Below are 22,269 nucleotides of genomic sequence, written 5' to 3'. Positions count from 1 at the left end.
CAGCAGCTTCAACACCATAGAAAAATAATTATTTTGTATTTAAACATTTTGACTATAAAAAGGACACCATTATGCCATGGCATTGCTTAGATTATGTCATGTAATGCATGTAAGGTTATACAGGTATTGGTTGATGGATCGGCTGGATTTTTATGTTTAAAGTGACAATGGGTCAAAAAAAGAGAATAACCAACTACATGTGTAGCTACAAGGGAAGGAAGGAAATGTTTTATTTAACGACGCACTCAACACATTTTATTTTACGGTTATATGGTGTCAGACATATGGTTAAGGACCACAGATATTGAGAGAGGAAACCCGCTGTCGCCACTTCATGGGCTACTCTTTTCTATTAGTAGCAAGGGATCTTTTATATGCACCATCTTACAGACAGGGTAGTACATACCACAGCCTTTGATATACAAGTCATGGTGCACTGGCTGGAATGAGAAATAGCCCAATGGGCCCACAGACGGGGATTGATCCCAGACCGACCCCGCATCGAGCGGGTGCTTTACCACTGAGCTACGTCCCGCCCCACCTACAAGAGAGTTACAAATTATGTCCCAAGTGAATGAATGTTGTAAAACCCTCTCCATAGGCTCAGATTTACAACACTTGGAACATAATTCCTAATTCCTCATAGTGTATTACTTATTCTCAAAATATGTGTCTTTGTGTGATGGAGGGGATGGGGGTGAGGGAGGCTGCATGGATGGACTGTTGGAAATGATAATATTGCCAGGTGCTTATGCAATGAGAAGACTCTTCACTACAAAGAATACGCAAAGTCTGGTCTTTGTCATTTATAATTCACATTTTTAATTTGGAAAATAATTCATCAACACATTTGTGAATTACATAACAATTTCTTACATTTCTTCTATACATTTTGATACTACTACAATACAACTGTGACATTCAATCCTTTTCCGTCTTTGCCATGAACAAAATCATGGTCGGCTCAAGATCACTAGATGAAGAAATGCTGCTATAAAAGCAATCAAATGAAGTTTCAAATAAAATGTATTAATTTTTTTATTGCATGGGAGTGATCACTTGCCCTCCCTGCTGAAGACTTACTGGGGGCTGTCATTCTCTTTTCCTTTACAAATACCTGCAGCTATTTCCCTGGTAGTATGCAAACTGTCAGCTGCATATTGCCAGTGTTGAACATGTAACAGATAAAACAAGTAACTATTTACAAATATTAGAAAATGATAGATGTATGAATGGTGCTTAAAACATGTTAATATAAAAAGAAAATGCAGGAAGCATTGCACAATTATGACATCTAGCAAGTGACTGTCTTGCACCATGAGATCATGTACAATGCATACAAGAACCGCAAAAAAAACCTCGGATATCTTTGCATGTTATCCTGTATTGTCATGTCTAGTTAGTGAGAACCGCAAAAACCCCTCAAATATCTTTGTATGTTGTCCTGTCGAGTCATGTCCATAACAACTGCAAAAGAAACTCAATTATCTTTGTATGTTGTCCTGTCGAGTCATGTCCATAACAACTGCAAAAGAAACTCAATTATCTTTGTATGCTGTCCTGTTGAGTCATGTAGATAACAGCTGCAAAAGACAACTCAAATATCTTTGCATGTTGTCCTGTAATGCGAGGTGATGACTTAACAGCTATTACATTCGTCAGTATGTTGATACTTGTGTCAAAGAATGAGATCTGGCTTGAACCCCAATGATTCTTCTGGTATGACCCATCATTATGTTAACGCAGGGACAGTCTACAGCAGCTGCTACCATCTACATTTTCTCTTACTTTATTATGTCTCTAGTCTCAACATCAGTTGTGTGTCTTGCATGGTTCATGGCTCGTATTTGTGAAAAATTGTCAGTAAACAGAAATGTACAACTGAAGAGCCATTGTTGAGTCTAGCTTTTAATAAATGAAAGATAAACACTCTCTAAGTGCATTAACTATGAAAATATGTTGCCAAAAATACAATATTATTATTTTCATTATTTACATTATTTTAATGACCTTCTTCGAGAATAAGGTGCTGTTAACACAAAGTTAAATGTATGACAGACATAACTGTAAGAGAAACACAAAGTTACACTTTTTCATGAATATGGCTCCTTATATATATGGCTCCCATGTACATATGGCAATATAGGACAAAACACACATTTATTTAAATAATACATTCTAAGTCACAAAGATTTAGGCACAACTGCAGATCACAAACACATGACATAAATATATTCAACATAGTAGTTAATACATGCAAATATTTGGCAGTGTATGTAAAAATTGTACCTATATGAATAGGGTTGGATATACTGATTATTTGTATAGCTGATGAAGTAAAATAAAGGAGTGAAGAGATAATAACACTTGCTTATGTACAGGTTAAATTATGGCTGGGTCCAACAGAAAATATTTTGTTATGTTATGGTTGTTTTGGGGTGGGGGGTTTTCATATTTAAATCTAGACAGTAAAATACGAGGTTAATGTGTCACAGGACCAAACTGGTACATGTGGAATAAATAAATCAACCACAAAGGGTTACACTTGGAAATGGTAATGATTATTTTCCCTCTGTGTGACAACATTCTATTAATATGCAGTAATATATGGAAAGTTTTCCTGCATCCATACAGAAAATATTTAATATTCAATGTATTGTATAACACTGGAAATTATTGACAAGGCAACCGATATATATCAAATTTGGAATGTGGTAAACATGACAATGAAGTAACTGCTTTTCAAAATGACTATAGTCAAGAGAAATGAGTTGATGAATAAAGCATTGTCTTCCTTTCTAATAAATATCACAGAAAGTGAAATGGCAAGAAGGATGGATGGATGAATACACAATTAAAAATATACAGTGACTGTCATAATTAATTCCTTTTATAACAGTTCACAGGCAAAAAATAAAATGAAATTTAATTTCATTAAAACTCAAATACATGCATGTAAAGTATAAAAATTATTAATATTAATATATGGCTCCCAATAGAATCATAATTGAAGACCATATTATCTGACAAAGAAATAACAAAATCAGTTGTGCTATACCAGGAATATATTACAATGCTGTTCAATAAAAGACAAGAAAGTTAAAATATTATTTTTGAATAAAAAATCAACCTTGTGGAGTATTCTTCCTGAAAGACAAGCAAACAATTTAATTCAAGATTATATATTAAAATACCTGCCCGATGAAGCTAAATACTCTACAGATTACAGATTACCAATAATAGTGCTATTTTGATTTTTATGCTGATTAGATCATATAACAAAACACCTATTTAATTTTCAATTTTATCAGTTGTAGTTAAAAAAACCCAATAAAACATTCCAAAATATCTATTAGTTTGAGAAGACTACCCCAGAGAATCGTAGTATCAAATTTCAGAACTATCTGATCAAAACCCTAGAAGATAAGACTTTTCACATTTTCAATTTAGATTTTAAAACTATTTAATAAAAATTAATAATTTCCAAAATATCTCTCTATTAGTTTGTGGAGGGTGCCTCAAAGGATTATTCTACCAAGTTTCAGAACATTTCAATCAAAACTGTAGGTTAAGATAGATTTCAAAGGAAAAGTTGACGAATGGATGGACAGGTGGACGGACAGATGACAGACAAATCGGTATCAAAAAGCTCTGATGAACCTTATTTAAAAAAATAGAAAACATCATTCAGCTGATTCCCATTTTTACCTACTTAATATATATATATATATAGAACTTCACATGCACTGTTTTGGCTTCCTATTTATTGGACGTTTATTTTGCACAAGAATATATATCACGAGACCGTGTAGCAGTCGAGTGGTATGTTCTTTCGCAAAAACAATGAGTGCAATAAATAGGAAGCAAAAACAACGTATGTGAAGTTCTGTATTTATTACATACATTCGTTTATAATTTATAAAAACAGTTTTTAATTTAACGTCATAACAACTTTTTGTTAAATATATGATCAAAACTCCTTTCATGGATTTACTTAACGTTAAGAATCATACTCTGCAGCAGACTTGTGTAATGTTTCAAATACGATGTGATGTAATTTGTAAATCGTACACATGTATGACGTCAGTAAATAAAAGGCACTAGGTAACGGCAGAAAAAATTAAAAGGGAATTCCCCATTCAAAATGTCTTTATCACTATAGTAAGATGTCAATCTGAACTGTAACATGAACTGGAATTATCCAGTAGGCTTAAGCAGGTCAGACTGTACCGATTGTTATATTTTAGTATTTCAAGAAACATATAAATATTTTAACAGAAATGAAATGTTATATTAATCATAATGATAAATAAATGTTATCTGACTAGCACTGATATAAAAAACTTGGCACAGATAAATTCACAACTAACACATCTTAAGCTAGAAGTCATATTACTAACACACTCTTTGAGCATTAATTGCCATTTTTGATTTTTCATTCATTTTATACTGAAATTATATTTAAGGATAAAAATAACTAGTATGTTCCATTGAAGCAAATGGTGTTAAAAGTCAGTACAACAATTATTATAATAATGTTTAAGTTTTGGATTTACAAACTGTATTAAAAATACAAAGTAAATATTGATGAATATGCAACTGAACAAATAACCAGAAATTCAGAATACTGACCAAAACTGTACAAGGCACAGAGTACAATATGATATGTTAGCATGATAATAGGATGTTAAATCTCCATCATCTTCAACCCAGTTGCCCACCTTTGGCAAGGACAAGGCTTAACATTTTCAACTGATATTTTTATTAACCCATATAATGTTCTAAATATGACAAAGTATATATTTTTTTAAATATCTGTTTGTAGGTTTTCAATTCAGAACATTATACCAAGCTTGAATACATTCACAATCAATGTTTACAACATCAAAGAGAAAATGATACACACTGTTTGATAAATAAATAAATATTAACAACCTTTAATAACATACAATTCTTGAAAAATACATGGCCGGATTTCAGAATGTGAAATGAAGATAACATAAGGCGTTTACACTTTTCAGAAATACTAAACCACAATTTAGTGCAAACCCAAACCCCATCTTATGAACTAGTCCAAAAATCCCAACTGCCAATCAAATGGATCCACTAGTCATGAGATGTACCAGTGCACTTTCTTCCATCACCATGGCCACCACAAAAACACAGGAACACTGAAGAGTGGAGGCCAAGTGGGTTAACAGGAAAAGGTGAAAGAAAGAAAGAAAGAAGTGTTTTATTTAACGACGCACTCAGCACATTTTATTTACGGTTATATGGTGTCAGACATATGGTTAAGGACCACACAGATTTTTTTTTAGAGGAAACCCGTTGTCGCCACATAGGCTATTCTTTTACGACAGGCAGCAAGGGATCTTTTATTTGCGCTTCCCAGAGGCAGGATAGCACAAACCATGGCCTTTGTTGAACCAGTTATGGATCACTGGTCGGTGCAAGTGGTTTACACCTACCCAATGAGCCTTGCGGAGCACTCACTCAGGGTTTGGAGTCGGTATCTGGATTAAAAATTCCATGCCTCGACTGGGATCCAAACCCAGTACCTACCAGCCTGTAGACCGATGGCCTGCCACGACGCCACCGAGGCCGGTAGGAAAAGGTGAAGTTAAATATTACTGAAAGGATGACACACCTCAACTTTTCGTCATTTCGTTTCATACATTAATATAACTTTAGCCAGCGCTTTTAGAAAATCACCTGCCAGCGCTTTTAGAAAACCACCTGACCCGAAATAGGTACCCTTGACCTTGGCACAATGTGAAATGCCATTTTATTGACTGGGATGTTTATACTCCAAAACATAGGAGGGCATGCACTAAAGCTAAAGGTGACTTTAATGTATGAATAGAAATGCTTAGTATTATATTATTATTACTGTAGATGCAAAACAAATCAAAATACATGTAAATATCAATGCATTAATACAGACAGACTACAGACATACATACAATCTGATGAAATCTTCAACACGATAACAAGTGAAAGCACTTAACTGGTTGTCTTCATCACAATCATAGTTATGTACTTACTGGAACCCCTGTCATAATTTCCATATCATTTCAATAATATAAAAAAATCTACGAGATCATCTCAATTTTGACTATGACACATTCTTGAAATATAATAATCAGGAAATCATATCATATACAATTTTTCTTTCTTTCTGCTGAATCAAATGCAAAAATCAAGAAATATAACTGTATAATAAGATGACTTGTAAATGCAAATTAGTATAGTTTCATTTCCAGAATAGTTTTCAAAACTGAATTGTTCAGTGACATATATCTCTAATCATTTTAATTGCAGGTTTACTTTTCCATATCACCATTTTTCACCAAACCTGAAATAAGTTCAATTTAGCAACAAACTTAAAACTAAATCAGCCAAAAACATTATCATGATTAGCATGTTTAGTCACTTTTACGTGTTACATTTTCTTTGTAGAATTATGTGTATCACGTACTATAAAGGTTTTGATGTGGCTCATAGTTGCAGCTATACATGTAGATGTTCATCTTAATGTATGTTTTAAAAACTATATACATAATACATACAAATGTAAATCAAGTTTCACTGGTCTAGGACTTGTATTTTGTGAGAATTGCAGTTAAACATGAAAACTAAATGCTAAAGATGACCTTGTTGGAAAAGACTCAAAAGTAATACATGTACATATATCTCACTTTTGATTATTATCCATATGGGTCAACATCACCAAGTTAATAATAATCATATGAAGCACATGTGTAATAACAAGTAATGACGTAAGTTTTGGGAAGTGACGTCATAACATGACGTTGCTTCCCCAGTCTTAGCTCAGACTGTGCATGTGGAATATGACGTCATTTTGTCGTCTCCTTCTAGTTGTGGTTGAAACATTTTTGAGATGGTCCTTGTTATTCATAAAAAAATACCATAAATAATATGGATAATAAAGAAATTATTACTAGTGTGCGAGTCATACTGCTTTTACGAAACTTGTGTCATGATTCATGTATTACCTTGCTCTTGCTCGGGCAATCTAAAAATCCTGACACGTGTTTCATAATATCAGTACGACACACAAGCTCGTATAATAATCTCCATTTTTGTCAAGGAAAGACACTAAAATTGACTTTGTTGAAAAGGTAATACCTATGTCTCACCTTTTAATTATGTCAAGGCACAACACTGAAATTGGCTATAATCTTAAAAACAGAATTCACCGTCATGCATGACCTAACATTATAAAATATTAATACACTACGTTAGGATAACAAACAATCATGCCAACTTTAATTGCGATCAAGATAAAATTTTATACAAATACGAAACTACAATGATTACCATGAGAGTTCAGTCTTGTAAGTATATTTATGAGATTTTTAAAGTACAAAACAAAGAACAGAAAACGAAATGACTTCTGATGCTGTTCTAAGGTGTAAATATTCACAACCTGAATGATATGTATATCATATAATACAATTTTTGGATAAATAAAAATACATGGCCGGATTTCAGAATGTGGAATGCTTAACATTAAATGAGGTGCCAAACAAGTCAAAATACAGAACGAATATCATTTTGTATAAATAAATGCAAATAGTATCAACAGTACTGTAAATCAAATCTGACAACATAGAATATGGTCAACAATGTGTTAACAATTGAAAGGACAAGAGTTATGCATTTATGTGAACCCATGAGAGTGACAATATTTAAATCATTACAATGACATTAGTCCATTGAATAACATTTTTCAACGATAAAAGCAAAACATATCAGAACATTTTACAGTTGGCTCATAGAAGACAGGAAACAAGACATTTGTGAAATTAAAAGAATCACCTACCATAATAAGGTTTGGTGGAAGTCAGTTAGCTTATGAAAATTGCTACAATACACTTTTTCATACTCAGGAGTAGTTGAAATACTGCCATCCCGAAAGGACAGCATCTCCAAGGGTCAACATCTCCAAGGGGATATTTTTGTTTGCCGGTCATCCCATTGGACCGGAAATAATTCTACTTTTTATTCACATGGTAATTTTAGTCAATCATGTATGGTCCTGTATGTTTTGATTCAGGTTGGCAGACTTTGTTGCTTGCCAGACTAAAAATAAATCTGGCAGAAATTAATGACTATTTCAACCCCCCGACACCATATCAGAAAATGAGCTAAATACAAAAATTTAAAGAGAGTCTGCATGGAGTTTTAGGTCATTGCAATTAACTTTCTGTTCAATAGAGCATTTTTAAACAACTAAAATTATCTATTAAATGTTCTTTTTGAAAAGAATATCAGTGATTCTAGTCATCAAAATGTTTATAATAGCTCAAAATTCCTTTTATTTCCTAAGATATAAAGAATATTTAGCTAATCATTTGGTATATTGGCTTTATCCTATAAAAGGAAGAATGGATTTTTTTTTTATTCATCCAGAACAGGATAAAGCTGATATTAACTTGTTATTATTCTGTAATCCATCAAAGGTTTAAGGAAAAAACCTATTATTCCTGTTTATTTCAGCTACACTGTATAATTACCTAGGTCAACTAAAGTTTTATGAAATATCTATGGATGTGACATCACAAATCATATTTTGCTAGAGAGACCGGGCCAATATTAATTTTGTTGCAGATATCTAGAGACACTCTACATCAGTCAAGAAAGAAATGCTAAGTTCAAGTGATTAGAAGTGCATTTGCAAAAGTCTTATAACTGACAATGTAAATAGCACAATTGTGCACAATGCTAATAAAATCCATTTAAACTTAGTACACTAAAACTATAAAAAAAAAACGACGATCAAGAAGTGAAAAGCTAATGACTTTTAAATGTTCACATTAACTAATACTCAGTACTGTTACCACAATTAAATACTTCAGATGGATAAAACCCACTCTAAAAGGCAGGCAGCAGTAATATTGTAACAGATCTGTAGACTGCACGAAAATCATGGTGTTAAACATGGCGTCCAAAATATGTATGCCCAAAATAATTGCACCCAAATAAAGTACAAACATGCTGACCTTTAAACATTTTACCTCAGAACAACTGAAATGTTCAGCTTTAATTAGATTAAAATAACTTGAAATGTATTTCTGTACATCACAACTCTTCAGCAGCTGTTAATAACATTATTGCACACTCAAAAGACCTTGCTGTGCTCAAAACTAATAATAAAAACACCCTGTTACGCCAAAATTAGTGAGATCTAAAGCCCTGTTTGAGTCAAAGCATGGCACCAATGAAATCACTCTGTTATATTGTTTAACTTTCACCGAGGTATTTTCGTCATAAGACACAAAATAATAGACACATTTGGATGTCAATTTTGGTGGTTTTAAGCTGCCCTAAAAACTTATTAAAAATCAATAAAAGTTTAATACATGCTGGAAAAGTAATAAAAATGAAGAGTAAAATACATTCAACTCATGGTTTTTGTTGATATTCCACTCCGTCAGAGGCTTTAACATGTTAACAATGAAAGCATACCATACATAAATTTACAAGTAAACATATCTGCACCATAAGAACAATCAGTTAATTCAAATAAAGGTTTTTTAACATATGTATATTCTAAAATTGTCATCATTAACCTGAAACTACAATCTATCACAATAGCTTTAAAACATGAAAATGAGTAAAATGTACACAAAATAAGTCTCTTTTTTTCTGTCTTTTTTTTGTGCATCAAAATGATACACAGACTTTATAAAAAAAAATTGTTTAAACTTCTATGTGGAATGTCTCTTTCATTGCAGTCTGGGTCAGCAATCCAAGAATTTACTTTCCAAACTTAGTCACAAAGAAGTAAAAAATGTAGCTCAGTGTGTAATAAAAAATGTTTCTTCCATCTCCTGAACAATTTTAGGTTTATTTACGCCACACAGAGCCTGCCTCACAAAGAATAACAGCATACATTTTGTTTTACTCAGTAGTCAGGAATCCTTATCTGGCTGGCTTAGTAGATAATATGTCAGCATATCACCTTTACCTTTGACCTTTACAATGCCACGGCATTCCAACATGTAACCTTTGGGAGATAAAATGTCAAAAACATCCTTGGTGACCTGGAAAAAGAAGGAGAAAAGATTCAGGTGATTTTGGAATCTACGAGTGATGTTATCATAAAAATGTGAACAGAGGACCAGGAATGTAAACCAGAAAAAAACAAAGGTTAAAGTTTGTTTTGTTTAATGACACCACTAGAGCACATGGATTTATTAATCATGACCTATTGGATGTCAAACATTTGGTAATTTTGAGTCTTAGAGAGGAAACCTGCTACGTTTTTCCATTAGTAGCAAGGGATCTTTTAAATGCACCATCACACAGACAGGATAGCACATACCACACCTTTGATATACCAGTCATGGTGAACTGGCTGGAGTGAAAAATAGCCCAATGGGCCCACTGAATACAAAATATTAGAGAATGGTGGGTTTTCAGGCTGGCCAAATCAACTACTTTTATGTGTTTGTCATAAACAACCTCAAATTCAGTGTTTTTAAAAAAGTACAAGAAATTTGTCTAACATCATTCTAATTTCCTCTGAATTTAATTGGCTAATGAAATCCAGTTTCCTCATTAAAACCAGCATTATTATTAACATGTTGGAAATTCTTGGAATTCTCCAAAGGATCTATTTCATTGGTGTAGGCTGATTTTATACTGAAGGGGGGCAACCACACTGCAGGTTGTATTATAGGGTGACTGGGGGAGAAAAAGGTGATGGCTAAAAAAAAAAAGTGTGATTGGGGGTGGGGGGGGGGGGGGGTGGCCTCCTTTAGCCTATTTACATATTCATATATGTCCTGTTGCTGTTTAGCTGGGCATACTTTCTTCTAAAATATTACATTTGAATGTTTCCTAAAGCAAAATTGCGCATACCTCTAATATTTAAGAGGTAAATGTTTAAAAGGGTTCATGTGAAATCAAGTTATCATGATAGGAAGAAATAAAAAATCGTCCTTGGTGGTGTAGTAGTTAAGACATCAGACTAAAGGCTGGTAGGTGCTGGGATCATATCCCAGGACTGGCTCCCTCCCAGAGTTTTTAATGGCTCAATGGGGAGGTGTACTATATGACTTGATTCCTCGTCAAAATAAATGAACACTTAAAACTGGTAAGAAATACAACATACATGTAGTTTTTCCCTAAACTCAATTCAGATTAGAAACATCTCAGGTGGAATAACCTGAATCTTGCATCATCTAATAAGAACCTAATATTGTCCACCTGGAACTGAAGTAACCGACTGACTACTGTGTTTGACTGGACTATTGAGGTTTTAATACAGGGTTTCTGCCAGAGGGTACATAGGATAAAACTACATACCCTAACCTCTTGGAAATTAATAAGATACATTTCAAAAATGTTTTTTAAACAGATTATATCAAGAGAACTACTGTTTAAAAAGCTGCTGTTTAAAATGTGTCATAGTATAAATGCAGCAGAGTCCAACTTCAAGACTTCAAACCCATAACCATCTAGTTACATGGGACATTTATGATTGGTTTTGTTTTTATTTAATACCCTCAAATTATTTTCTGGCAGAAAGCCTGTAATGTTAAAATACCTGTATTTTATTTGGTAAACCAGTGCTGTCCATACGACTTGCAACATTAACACTGTTTCCCCAAATATCATAATGAGGCTTTTGTGCACCAATGACTCCCGACACCACTGGACCAACATTTATTCCTAAAAAGAAAAGACGTAGAATTAGAGTTAATTATAAATTAAAGTGAGATCTTGCAAACATTTCAATCTCACCTCACCATTACAATCTCTGTGATACCTATATAAAAATCAAAACCAAAATGATCTCTAACAATAGTGATCATTAGTGTATGACAATACATTAATTTGTAAATAAAATCTTAAAACAAACTCCATCTGGGCAAGCTCATACCAAAAATAACCATCTTGAAAAGGTTAATTGAATCAAAATTTCCAAAGTGTAGACTACCCCTTAGAAGTATTGCACTGTGTTTCAGAACTCCATGTATCTAACTTTCCAGCTCAGTCATTAATTTGTAATTATATTGGGAAAAAAAAAATAATAATAATAATTTTTTTTTATATTAATTGAAATACTCAAAATAAATTTAAGGCAATATATGTTTGCTGTTAAAGTTGAATAATTAAAATAATGTTCTTAAATAACACCATAATTTGGGTTAGAAAACGTGTTACAAAGATGGAATTTGTCCCATTCACATTCACAGAGTTAATTCAGAGAATAACTATTTCTGGATTATACCATTTAGCACCTAAGGGATGTAGGTAATTTATTAACATACAAATAACTGACAAAAAACAAAAACACCCTACAAATATGATGCAAATTTTTGCATAAACAACTGCCATGATATATACATATATAGAGGATAATAAACGAATTACCAGTTATTATCAAATTCATGTCCCGAGTGAAATAATTTTCACTTGTCACAAGCTTTAGTGAAAATTATTTCATGAGGGACATAAATTTGATAATAACTGGTACTGAGTTTGTTATTCTATTTATTACCCCATCTATTTGGGTTTTTTTTTAAAGCCTTTATTTTCGATATAGCCTACATCGGCTACACGTCCATGTATATAGGCCTAGAAATTACGTAAACTACTTTACTATTCTGGGTATTGCTTTAACTTTGTATTTTATTCACGGTTCACAGATAATTTTCAAAACCCAAAGTTCTATATATTCTGTAAAAAAAAAATCTTTAATGAATTGCATTAAACTACCATTTTATTACAACTTTAACACTGAAACCAGCCGTAAACGCAAACACTTTAAACTTTAAACTACGTGACGTCATTGTGTATGTGCTTTGCCAAATCGTGATGACGTCATATTTAGTACTGACAAGGTGATTGGTTTGTTGCCGTCAAATCGTCCAATAGTAGTGTACATTAAACCAATGCATAATAATTTCTTAGTGAAAAATTATGATTTTTATTTTCCCCCTTATGAGTGCCTGCTGGGATAATAAACAAGTATATACAACACTTGTAACAGAACCTATTGAAAAGTATAAACTACTTATGAACATACATTATATCCTCAGTAAAGAACAAGCATTTTGAGAGTACTGCTAAAATCGATACATGTCCCCTACCAGGAACAACAAAATTTCATAACTCATAAGTTCAAGGGCAAATCACAATGAAAGTCAAACTTGATCAGTAACAGTACATGATAAAGCTATGTACAAAATTTCAGCTTAGTATTTTGAGGCATTATGAAATAAGAAATCCTAAAAAGTATATATGGGACAGATGGACAGAAAGACAGAAGGACAGACATGAAACCTCTATAGTCCCCTCCAGTTGGATTGGTCAAGGACTAATAAGCTGTCACCCCATGCACATGTTCTGAATAGCGAACACGGAGTTCAACTGTGTCAGTGGCAACTCAAATACACATGACATTAATTAAACAGTTGATGTTGTGAACATCGTTCTCATTTATATTTTTATCATGCACTTTCTATGTACCCAGTTCATAAGATTTGGGGGTTTTAATAATAAAAAAAGAAATAAAATGCCACAGCAATCTTCATGGCATTGCCCATGCCATGGTCCTAACAGTGTTCACTGTACTTGCACTGAAAACCATTTTCTTTTCGATGTTCAACAAGTAAAAGGGTTCATCATTCAAAATTTGTAATCTTCTTTCAAATATGTATGTCTTTCCTTAACTACACAGATCATTAATTACCTTAATTTGTAATCTTCTTTCAAATATGTATGTCTTTCCTTAACTACACAGATCATTAATTACCTTAATTTGTAATCTTCTTTCAAATATGTATGTCTTTCCTTAACTACACAGATCATTAATTACCTTAATTTGTAATCTTCTTTCAAATATGTATGTCTTTCCGTAACTACACAGATCATTAATTACCTTAATTTGTAATCTTCTTTCAAATATGTATGTCTTTCCGTAACTACACAGATCATTAATTACCTTAATTTGTAATCTTCTTTCAAATATGTATGTCTTTCCGTAACTACACAGATCATTAATTACCTTAATTTGTAATCTTCTTTCAAATATGTATGTCTTTCCGTAACTACACAGATCATTAATTACCTTAATTTGTAATCTTCTTTCAAATATGTATGTCTTTCCGTAACTACACAGATCATTAATTACCTTAATTTGTAATCTTCTTTCAAATATGTATGTCTTTCCGTAACTACACAGATCATTAATTACCTTAATTTGTAATCTTCTTTCAAATATGTATGTCTTTCCGTAACTACACAGATCATTAATTACCTTAATTTGTAATCTTCTTTCAAATATGTATGTCTTTCCGTAACTACACAGATCATTAATTACCTTAATTTGTAATCTTCTTTCAAATATGTATGTCTTTCCGTAACTACACAGATCATTAATTACCTTAATTTGTAATCTTCTTTCAAATATGTATGTCTTTCCGTAACTACACAGATCATTAATTACCTTAATTTGTAATCTTCTTTCAAATATGTATGTCTTTCCGTAACTACACAGATCATTAATTACCTTAATTTGTAATCTTCTTTCAAATATGTATGTCTTTCCGTAACTACACAGATCATTAATTACCTTAATTTGTAATCTTCTTTCAAATATGTATGTCTTTCCTTAACTACACAGATCATTAATTACCTTAATTTGTAATCTTCTTTCAAATATGTATGTCTTTCCTTAACTACACAGATCATTAATTACCTTAATTTGTAATCTTCTTTCAAATATGTATGTCTTTCCTTAACTACACAGATCATTAATTACCTTAATTTGTAATCTTCTTTCAAATATGTATGTCTTTCCGTAACTACACAGATCATTAATTACCTTAATTTGTAATCTTCTTTCAAATATGTATGTCTTTCCGTAACTACACAGATCATTAATTACCTTAATTTGTAATCTTCTTTCAAATATGTATGTCTTTCCGTAACTACACAGATCATTAATTACCTTAATTTGTAATCTTCTTTCAAATATGTATGTCTTTCCGTAACTACACAGATCATTAATTACCTTAATTTGTAATCTTCTTTCAAATATGTATGTCTTTCCTTAACTACACAGATCATTAATTACCTTAATTTGTAATCTTCTTTCAAATATGTATGTCTTTCCTTAACTACACAGATCATTAATTACCTTAATTTGTAATCTTTCAAATATGTATGTCTTTCCTTAACTACACAGATCATTAATTACCTTAATTTGTAATCTTCTTTCAAATATGTATGTCTTTCCTCATTAATTACCTAAAAATGTTTTTATATATATATATATTTTATATATACCTAAACCACACGGGTTGTAAATAACCAAGTCATATAATAAACACTGCATGTAAATAAAAACAGATAAGATTAGAACATGTTGATGAAAAGTACTAACCAATTCTCATTTTGAAATTGTTAAATGATTGATCATTCACACAATCCAGTTGGTGCATGATGGCAAAAGCAAAATCTGCAAGGATAGAAACATGTTGCCTGTTTGGCAATACAGATGCTGAATCAAGCCCTGAAGCAGCCATATAGGTCTGACCAATTGTCTTGATCTTCTCAATACATCTAAATTTATCGTCTCCCAGTATCTGCACAAAATAAAGGAAAGGAATTAGTTTTTTTAACAACATCTCAGTACATGTTAAACCACTGCTATTTGGTGTTTATTTTGACATTTGGTCAATAGACAGAAACACTGGCAACTTGTGCCACTACATACAGGCTACTTTTACCTATAAATCTGAAAGATTTTTTTTATATCCATTTTTTCCAAAGACAGGACCATGTATACCATAGCATTAGAGTGATCGACCCTGCGACCTAACACACCTCGGATGAACGCTTTACCACTGAGCTACATCCAACATCCCACAAAATAAATAGGATATTAAATGAGTTTCCATTTCATATCATGTTTATGTCCCAAGTGAAATAATTTTTAATTGTCATGAGCTTTAGCAAGTGACTGAAAATTATGTCACGAGGGACATAAAACGTGATATGAAATGGTAGCAAGTTTAATATCCTATTTATTACCCATAATCGATCTTAATTTATATCACTCAACTTGTTTGGTTGATGTTCCTATAAGGTTGTAGTGTGCCAGTCGATGGCATCATTGTCACTTTGGTATGTACCAAGATATTTTTTACCACATGGGTAATAAAGGCTAATATGTCACCATTTCTCTCAAACATGTCTTCACACCAGCAAATCAACTGATTCTGAAGGAATAAGTAAATATTTTGAAAAACAAAAGAAACTGGTTTATTTTGGGGCATTCATATTTGTGCTGGTATACATGTCAGGCTGTCCAGCACACCCTTATGAGATATATCAAGAAAAAGTGAAGATTCTCACCACTTTAACAACAATTTGCGGCATTTTGAAACAAAAAAAGTAGGGAAAATTAGGTATTTTGAAGAAAAAATAGGACAAAAACCAAAAAATAGGATAAAATTAGGAAAAATAGGATCAACAGACAGCCTAACATGTGTATGCCAACTAATGTTATTATATAATTTGTAAAATATAAATTGTAGAAATGCACCACTGAAAACAGATACCTCATCAAAATCGGCAATGATCTCATTAAGAAGACGCAAACATTCCACGCCTTCATTATTTGCTTCCAGTTCCACATAAAACTCGGAAAAGTTGGTAATGGATGCAAACATGATACATGCATCTTCGCAGTCTTTGTAGTAAAGCTCCTTAAAACAAAAAGATAATTCATTATTAGTAAATAAGATGAAAATACTATCGACATTGGTATGATTTGTATGCAACATTTACAATTACAATATTTAACTTTTGTTGAACTGGTTTCTTGTTTTGATGCACCACTATGTAACTTGTTTATCAGACATTGTTTGATTTGGTACACGAAAACCAGATTGGATTGGTTTTATCTATATTTCGGTGACCTAGCATAGTTGATATTATTTTGCATAATCTATTTTGACCCCCTTCCCCCCCAAAAACCCAACTTTTTATTCTCTCCAAAGAAATAAATCAAAATTGATAAATAGAATATTAAACTTGCTACCATTTCTTATCAAGTTTATGTTCCTCGTGAAATAACGTTCTCTGTCAGTTTAATTGTGACAATTCAAAATGATTTCACTCTGGACAAAAACATAATACACAATGGAAGCTCAATTAGGATCAGTGTAGGTAAAAAAATCTCAAAGTATTCAATCTGTTACGGTTTGCAATTACTGAAGAACAAAATTAATTAAAATATGGGACAAAGAGACTTGATAATGCAATTCCACCCACTCCACTAAACTGGAGAAAAATTATTCAACTTATTTCTGTTTATGTTTGTATCACTCTTCTTACTAGATACACAAAAATAAATGATAACCTCTTTGGCACCCTTCTTCATAAAGTGTTCAGCTACACAGGGTGGCAAAATATTAGCTACTAATCTCCGGTTATATGCACGCAAATTTTCCATATCTTCCATCTCTTCTGTAGCCTGAAAACATAAGACAACACAAAATTCATAAATGAATGGCTTGAAATTAATTTATTCTTAATTTTTTAATTTCAAAGCAAATCACAGAAAGTGAGAGCAATGTTTTACCTTCTGACTACTGCAGATGAAATATCTCGCCCTACGTCATGCCAGTCGACATACTGCACACTGTATGCAGTGCATTCCCCAATTCATATTTCCTGCTGTTTTGCACACGACATTCAGCTTCCTCTTTCTTTAGATTTAGTTTTTTCAATGGATTATACCTTGGAATTTTCAGTTGAAAAGGTGTTTTTCAGCAAGTATTTTCGCTTGACAACAATGGCGGCACATCGCGATCATTTTCAGGGTTCGATAGCTGATTGTGACAGCTAATTTGATAATAAATTTGATCGTTTTACCAACAACGAAAATCACCAGATATTGGGATATGAATTGGAGTTCGTTTTTTTTTTTAAATTCTGGTCAGAAAGCCACTGTTATTGGGAATAATGGACATAAATACTGGACAGCTGGCTACAAATGCCCGTATGTAAACGTGACTTTTTAGATTTTTTGCCTAATTTTAATCAATACTAACTGATCTAAAATATCATAAAAATTAGAAAAATATACAGAATAATACTTACCGATTCAAATATGAACTTTATTTTATGTATTTATAAAACATTTAAGCGAATATATGTGAGTAAAAATTATAAACTTGTATCCACTCAATATGATTTTTGTCAAAAATTAATCCAGGTTAAAATCAGTTTCAGAATTAGAATCCTAATTAAATACACATGTATAGTGTAACCTTTTTCCAACAGCAATGTGGAAGGCTTCAAACAAACGTGGATAAAAGCTTACAATTTATATTAGTTCCTGAACATGAGGAATTGGGGATATACATTAAACATGTATCTGGAATACTGTGAAAATTCGATGGAAACAAAATCAACTTCTAAAATTATTTTGACCAATGTTTGCTGCTGCCAGCTCAATTTATGAGTCATGTCAGTGTGAAGAACACTGGCTTCTCTAATAACGAAAATAAGTTACTAGGCATTCAATATTTATTTATTTACTAATCGCAGAGGACAATATTTCGAAATTTGAGGTAACCGGAAGTTGGTTCACGTGGTTTTTACCTAGGTAACCAATTGTTCGTTTACATGAATAATATTTGTATAACCTGTGGGTTAACTGATTGGTTACCTCCTAGTTACGTTGAAATTGTATTTTAAATACATAATTTTTAGCTCAAACATAAAGTTAAAACAAAATACAAAAGAAAACATTTTATAAAACAGATTGTTTAATGCTTGCTTAGGTTAACAAGATTGTAAAAGGACCAAATATCAGCCTCAGTACTGAAACAAAATAGATACACTTCCAGATTCCTTTTCTCGTTTTGCAGTGGCCAAGATACTTTCACTTTATATATATGGTACTTCTATACTACAGTGATGTTACAAATGTTTGTTTTTTAAAGCTCATTATGCGATGTTAGTATTTTTCTACTTTGTGACACTTTTGGATTCCTGTTTACATTAAAACCGTTTTCAACATTGTAAAATATTATGTCTCATATGGATTCCTTTAGAGATAAAATAGCAGTAGATAATTTAGCCGTCTCCAGCAGTCCGTGCACCTTTTAAAAAACTTTTGGCTCGCCTCTATATTGAGCTTATAGACTGGTCGCACGTTACAACTGTTGCAATATAACGTTGTCTACTGGTTTGCTACGCATCAAGTATCTAAAAATCAGTCTAAAACATTTGTCGGAATACTAGTCAAACCTTAGGGTCTCGAAATTACAATACTCAATTGTATAATAAACTTCCTGTAATCGTCAAGTTTGCAAGTTTTAATTTCTGAACGTCTACAGGTCACGACATAACCAATTTGCAGTTCAAGTAAATTTAATTTTGCATAACCGACGTGTGAACAGAAAGGCGGATCAAATATTGTGCCCTGTAACTGCTGACTTAATTTCTACCAACATGACATGTATTCTGGCATCACATTTCGGGGTACCGATTTGCCAATTCCACTTATAAAAACCCCTATTTATTTCATTTATTATTTAATGAATTAAAATTCTGTTAATATATTTAAAACTGCACAGTAATATCTTAATAATAGTATATCATTTCATTTTAAATTTGATCATTGTGTGTGTGTGTGTGTGTGTGTCAACAGTCCAAAATTGATCAATGTACATGATTAGTGTAAAAACAAATTAATATTCAGCACAAATTGGTCTTCACAATAACATTCCACCTACCTGAACCTTCCAGAGGAAATCGAGGCGCGCTGTGGACTCCACTTGCTGTGCATGAACGAACAAAATTATTGCAAATACCAGGAGGACGAAAATCAGCTCCCATTTCATGGAGATGTTGGATGTCGGGGCTGAAATGGCTTTTCTAAATAGGCAAAAAAAAAAAATAATAATAATACATTCAAACAATTTTAAAACTGCCACAATGATCAAGACATAAAATTGCATACATTACCTGTACAGTCCAGTCTGCTCTAGTGGCCATCTGTATTAGGCAGCCACCTGTTAAAAGACCATATTTTTATTCTCCCAAATCATCTAATATAGTATAAACTGGTCTGTTTTAAACAACTATGTGTCTTAAAAAGGACACATTTTGAAACTCTTTTTGGTTGCTGCTTAACACAGGTTTGATTGTACATGACACTTCTTATTCACACTATATATATATATATATATATATATGGGTTTTTCTGAGTGTCACCCAGTAGTTTATGACATATGGCATAACCATAAAACCATCATTAAGGGAGTGAAATTCACACCACAATAACGTGAGAGAATTGCTTCTGGGTGCAAATTCAATATTTATTACTTCTTTGGAACATTTTGTGAAAGCAAAACCAGTAGCTCGGATAATTCAACGTCTTTTAAACATCGTTCATCCATATCAAAATCAGTGGAAACATTGATTAAAAACAAGTAATAAAGCACCTATAAATGCTACAAAAGCATGGGGAATAAATTAAACACGTGCAAGTGTCTTAATTTTAATGGTTTACAAGTGAAAATTTACTAAATGCATCCTAAAATATAGAAAAACATTTCAGTTCTGTACTTTTGTAAAAAAAAAAAAAAAAAACCCAGATGGTGTACCATTTTAAAAAATAAATACTAACCTTAGATCTATAGAGATGTCAACATTTAACTGGGCTATTCCACGTGGTTGCATGGGGTTGAAGTGGGACGCAGTTCTCACTGCCAAATGTTGTTTTGTTAATATTTTTTCATTTGCTATTATGTTAATGTGGTGTTAAATTTATTTGTGCGAATAAAATGGTAAATAAATAATTTACTGATGTAACACACATGCAGGCCACACCGAAAATCATCTTCCCCCAACCTCTTTCGTCAATTTTTTAAAACTTATTAATTTATTTTTGTTCATTAATATTATTATTATTATATTAATTAATTAATTTATTTATGTTTTGTTTTGTTTTTTTTGCTTTGAAGAAAATTAAATTAAATTAAACAATCTCAATATACAACACTAAATTACACTGAAAGCGTGTCTCTGATTAAACATGAAATGTTCTATATAGTAAATAGCAAACACGAACCCCTTGAAAACTTAATTCCTGGTAATGGCCAAGACAAATACAAATAAAGCTGGGGGATGGGGGTTCACCCCACCACCACCACTCTCAGCTGAGGCTAATATATACATATATATTTAAAGTGCAATATATATATTAGGCTATACAGGTGTCCAGGAAAATTACATTTGCTTGCATATGTTTAAATTATTTGTTATGCTTTTGTATTCGCGTGTTTTCAATGATTAACACACTTCCACCAACTTTGATATGAACCTACAATCTTTAAATGAGGTTGAATTATCCAAAATACTGGGTTTGCTTTCACAAAAGGTACCGAAAAGGTCATAAATACATAAAATGCATCCAGATGCAATGCCTTCACATGTTATTATTGTGTGAGTTTCACTCCCTTAAAGGCCCTGCTACATGATACGAGTGACTCGGATTGTAACGGCAACAAGCAAATTATAAAGTGTGGCATGCCATACGACTGAATCAGCCCGAGTCACTCGTACGAGTCGAAGTTTACATACGATTGAATCGGAAGTTTGGTGACATTGACCAATCAGATCATGGCACAGATAACGTCAATGTTCTGAGTGTAATGGCAGAAAACTCAGTTCGCTTGTCATCGGCACAGACCCAATAGCTCATAGAGTTGTATCAAGGGCACAAATCTTTGTCATTTATATAAATACAGAAACATTTGGACAGCCTCCTTTTTATAAATACACAACATTGTTTACCATGGTTACAGCAAGGAAGTTTTTCAATGACGTCACGTTTCATACGATTGATAAGCACTGTGTGGCAACATGTCCGATTCAATCGGTCTGATTGACTGGTGCGATTGACTCATACGAGTGACTCGGTTTGATTCTATGGCCGCACACAGTATTTTGACGTCACTGGGCCAATAAACCTGTCTATAATTTACAGAATTTTACATACATAGCAATTAAATTAATCTACCCAAAATATAGCAATGTTTTAGTAAATTAACTTGTATCCTTATCATTAATGCAGTTTCCAGCAATACTGATACAATTATTTATATCATATTTCAGATATTGACAGAACATATGAAAGTGTCAACATATTACTGTATGGATTTGTAACAATCAAACTTACTTGTATGCACTGGTGTTTTTGTTCCG

At 32.4% G+C, this 22,269-nt stretch overlaps 1 protein-coding gene across 1 annotated transcript in view; it reads right to left on the bottom strand.

The window, feature by feature from the left end:
* Nucleotides 1-6,851: 6,851 nt before the first annotated feature.
* Nucleotides 6,852-22,269, bottom strand: part of LOC121381879 (adenylate cyclase type 5-like) — a 76,111-nt gene continuing 60,693 nt past the window's right edge. The window contains exons 15-20 of the mRNA XM_041511269.1: nucleotides 19,794-19,935; nucleotides 17,408-17,521; nucleotides 16,605-16,751; nucleotides 15,425-15,626; nucleotides 11,579-11,703; nucleotides 6,852-10,070 (exon numbers count right to left, since the gene is read on the bottom strand). Of these exons, the coding sequence (XP_041367203.1) occupies nucleotides 9,939-10,070; nucleotides 11,579-11,703; nucleotides 15,425-15,626; nucleotides 16,605-16,751; nucleotides 17,408-17,521; nucleotides 19,794-19,935 (862 nt within the window). The 3' untranslated portion in view covers nucleotides 6,852-9,938. The remainder of the gene's footprint in view (nucleotides 10,071-11,578; nucleotides 11,704-15,424; nucleotides 15,627-16,604; nucleotides 16,752-17,407; nucleotides 17,522-19,793; nucleotides 19,936-22,269) is intronic.

The sequence above is a fragment of the Gigantopelta aegis genome, chromosome 9, assembly GCF_016097555.1.
Source record: "Gigantopelta aegis isolate Gae_Host chromosome 9, Gae_host_genome, whole genome shotgun sequence".
Taxonomy (NCBI): domain Eukaryota; kingdom Metazoa; phylum Mollusca; class Gastropoda; order Neomphalida; family Peltospiridae; genus Gigantopelta; species Gigantopelta aegis.
This window is presented reverse-complemented; position numbering and strand designations above follow the sequence as displayed.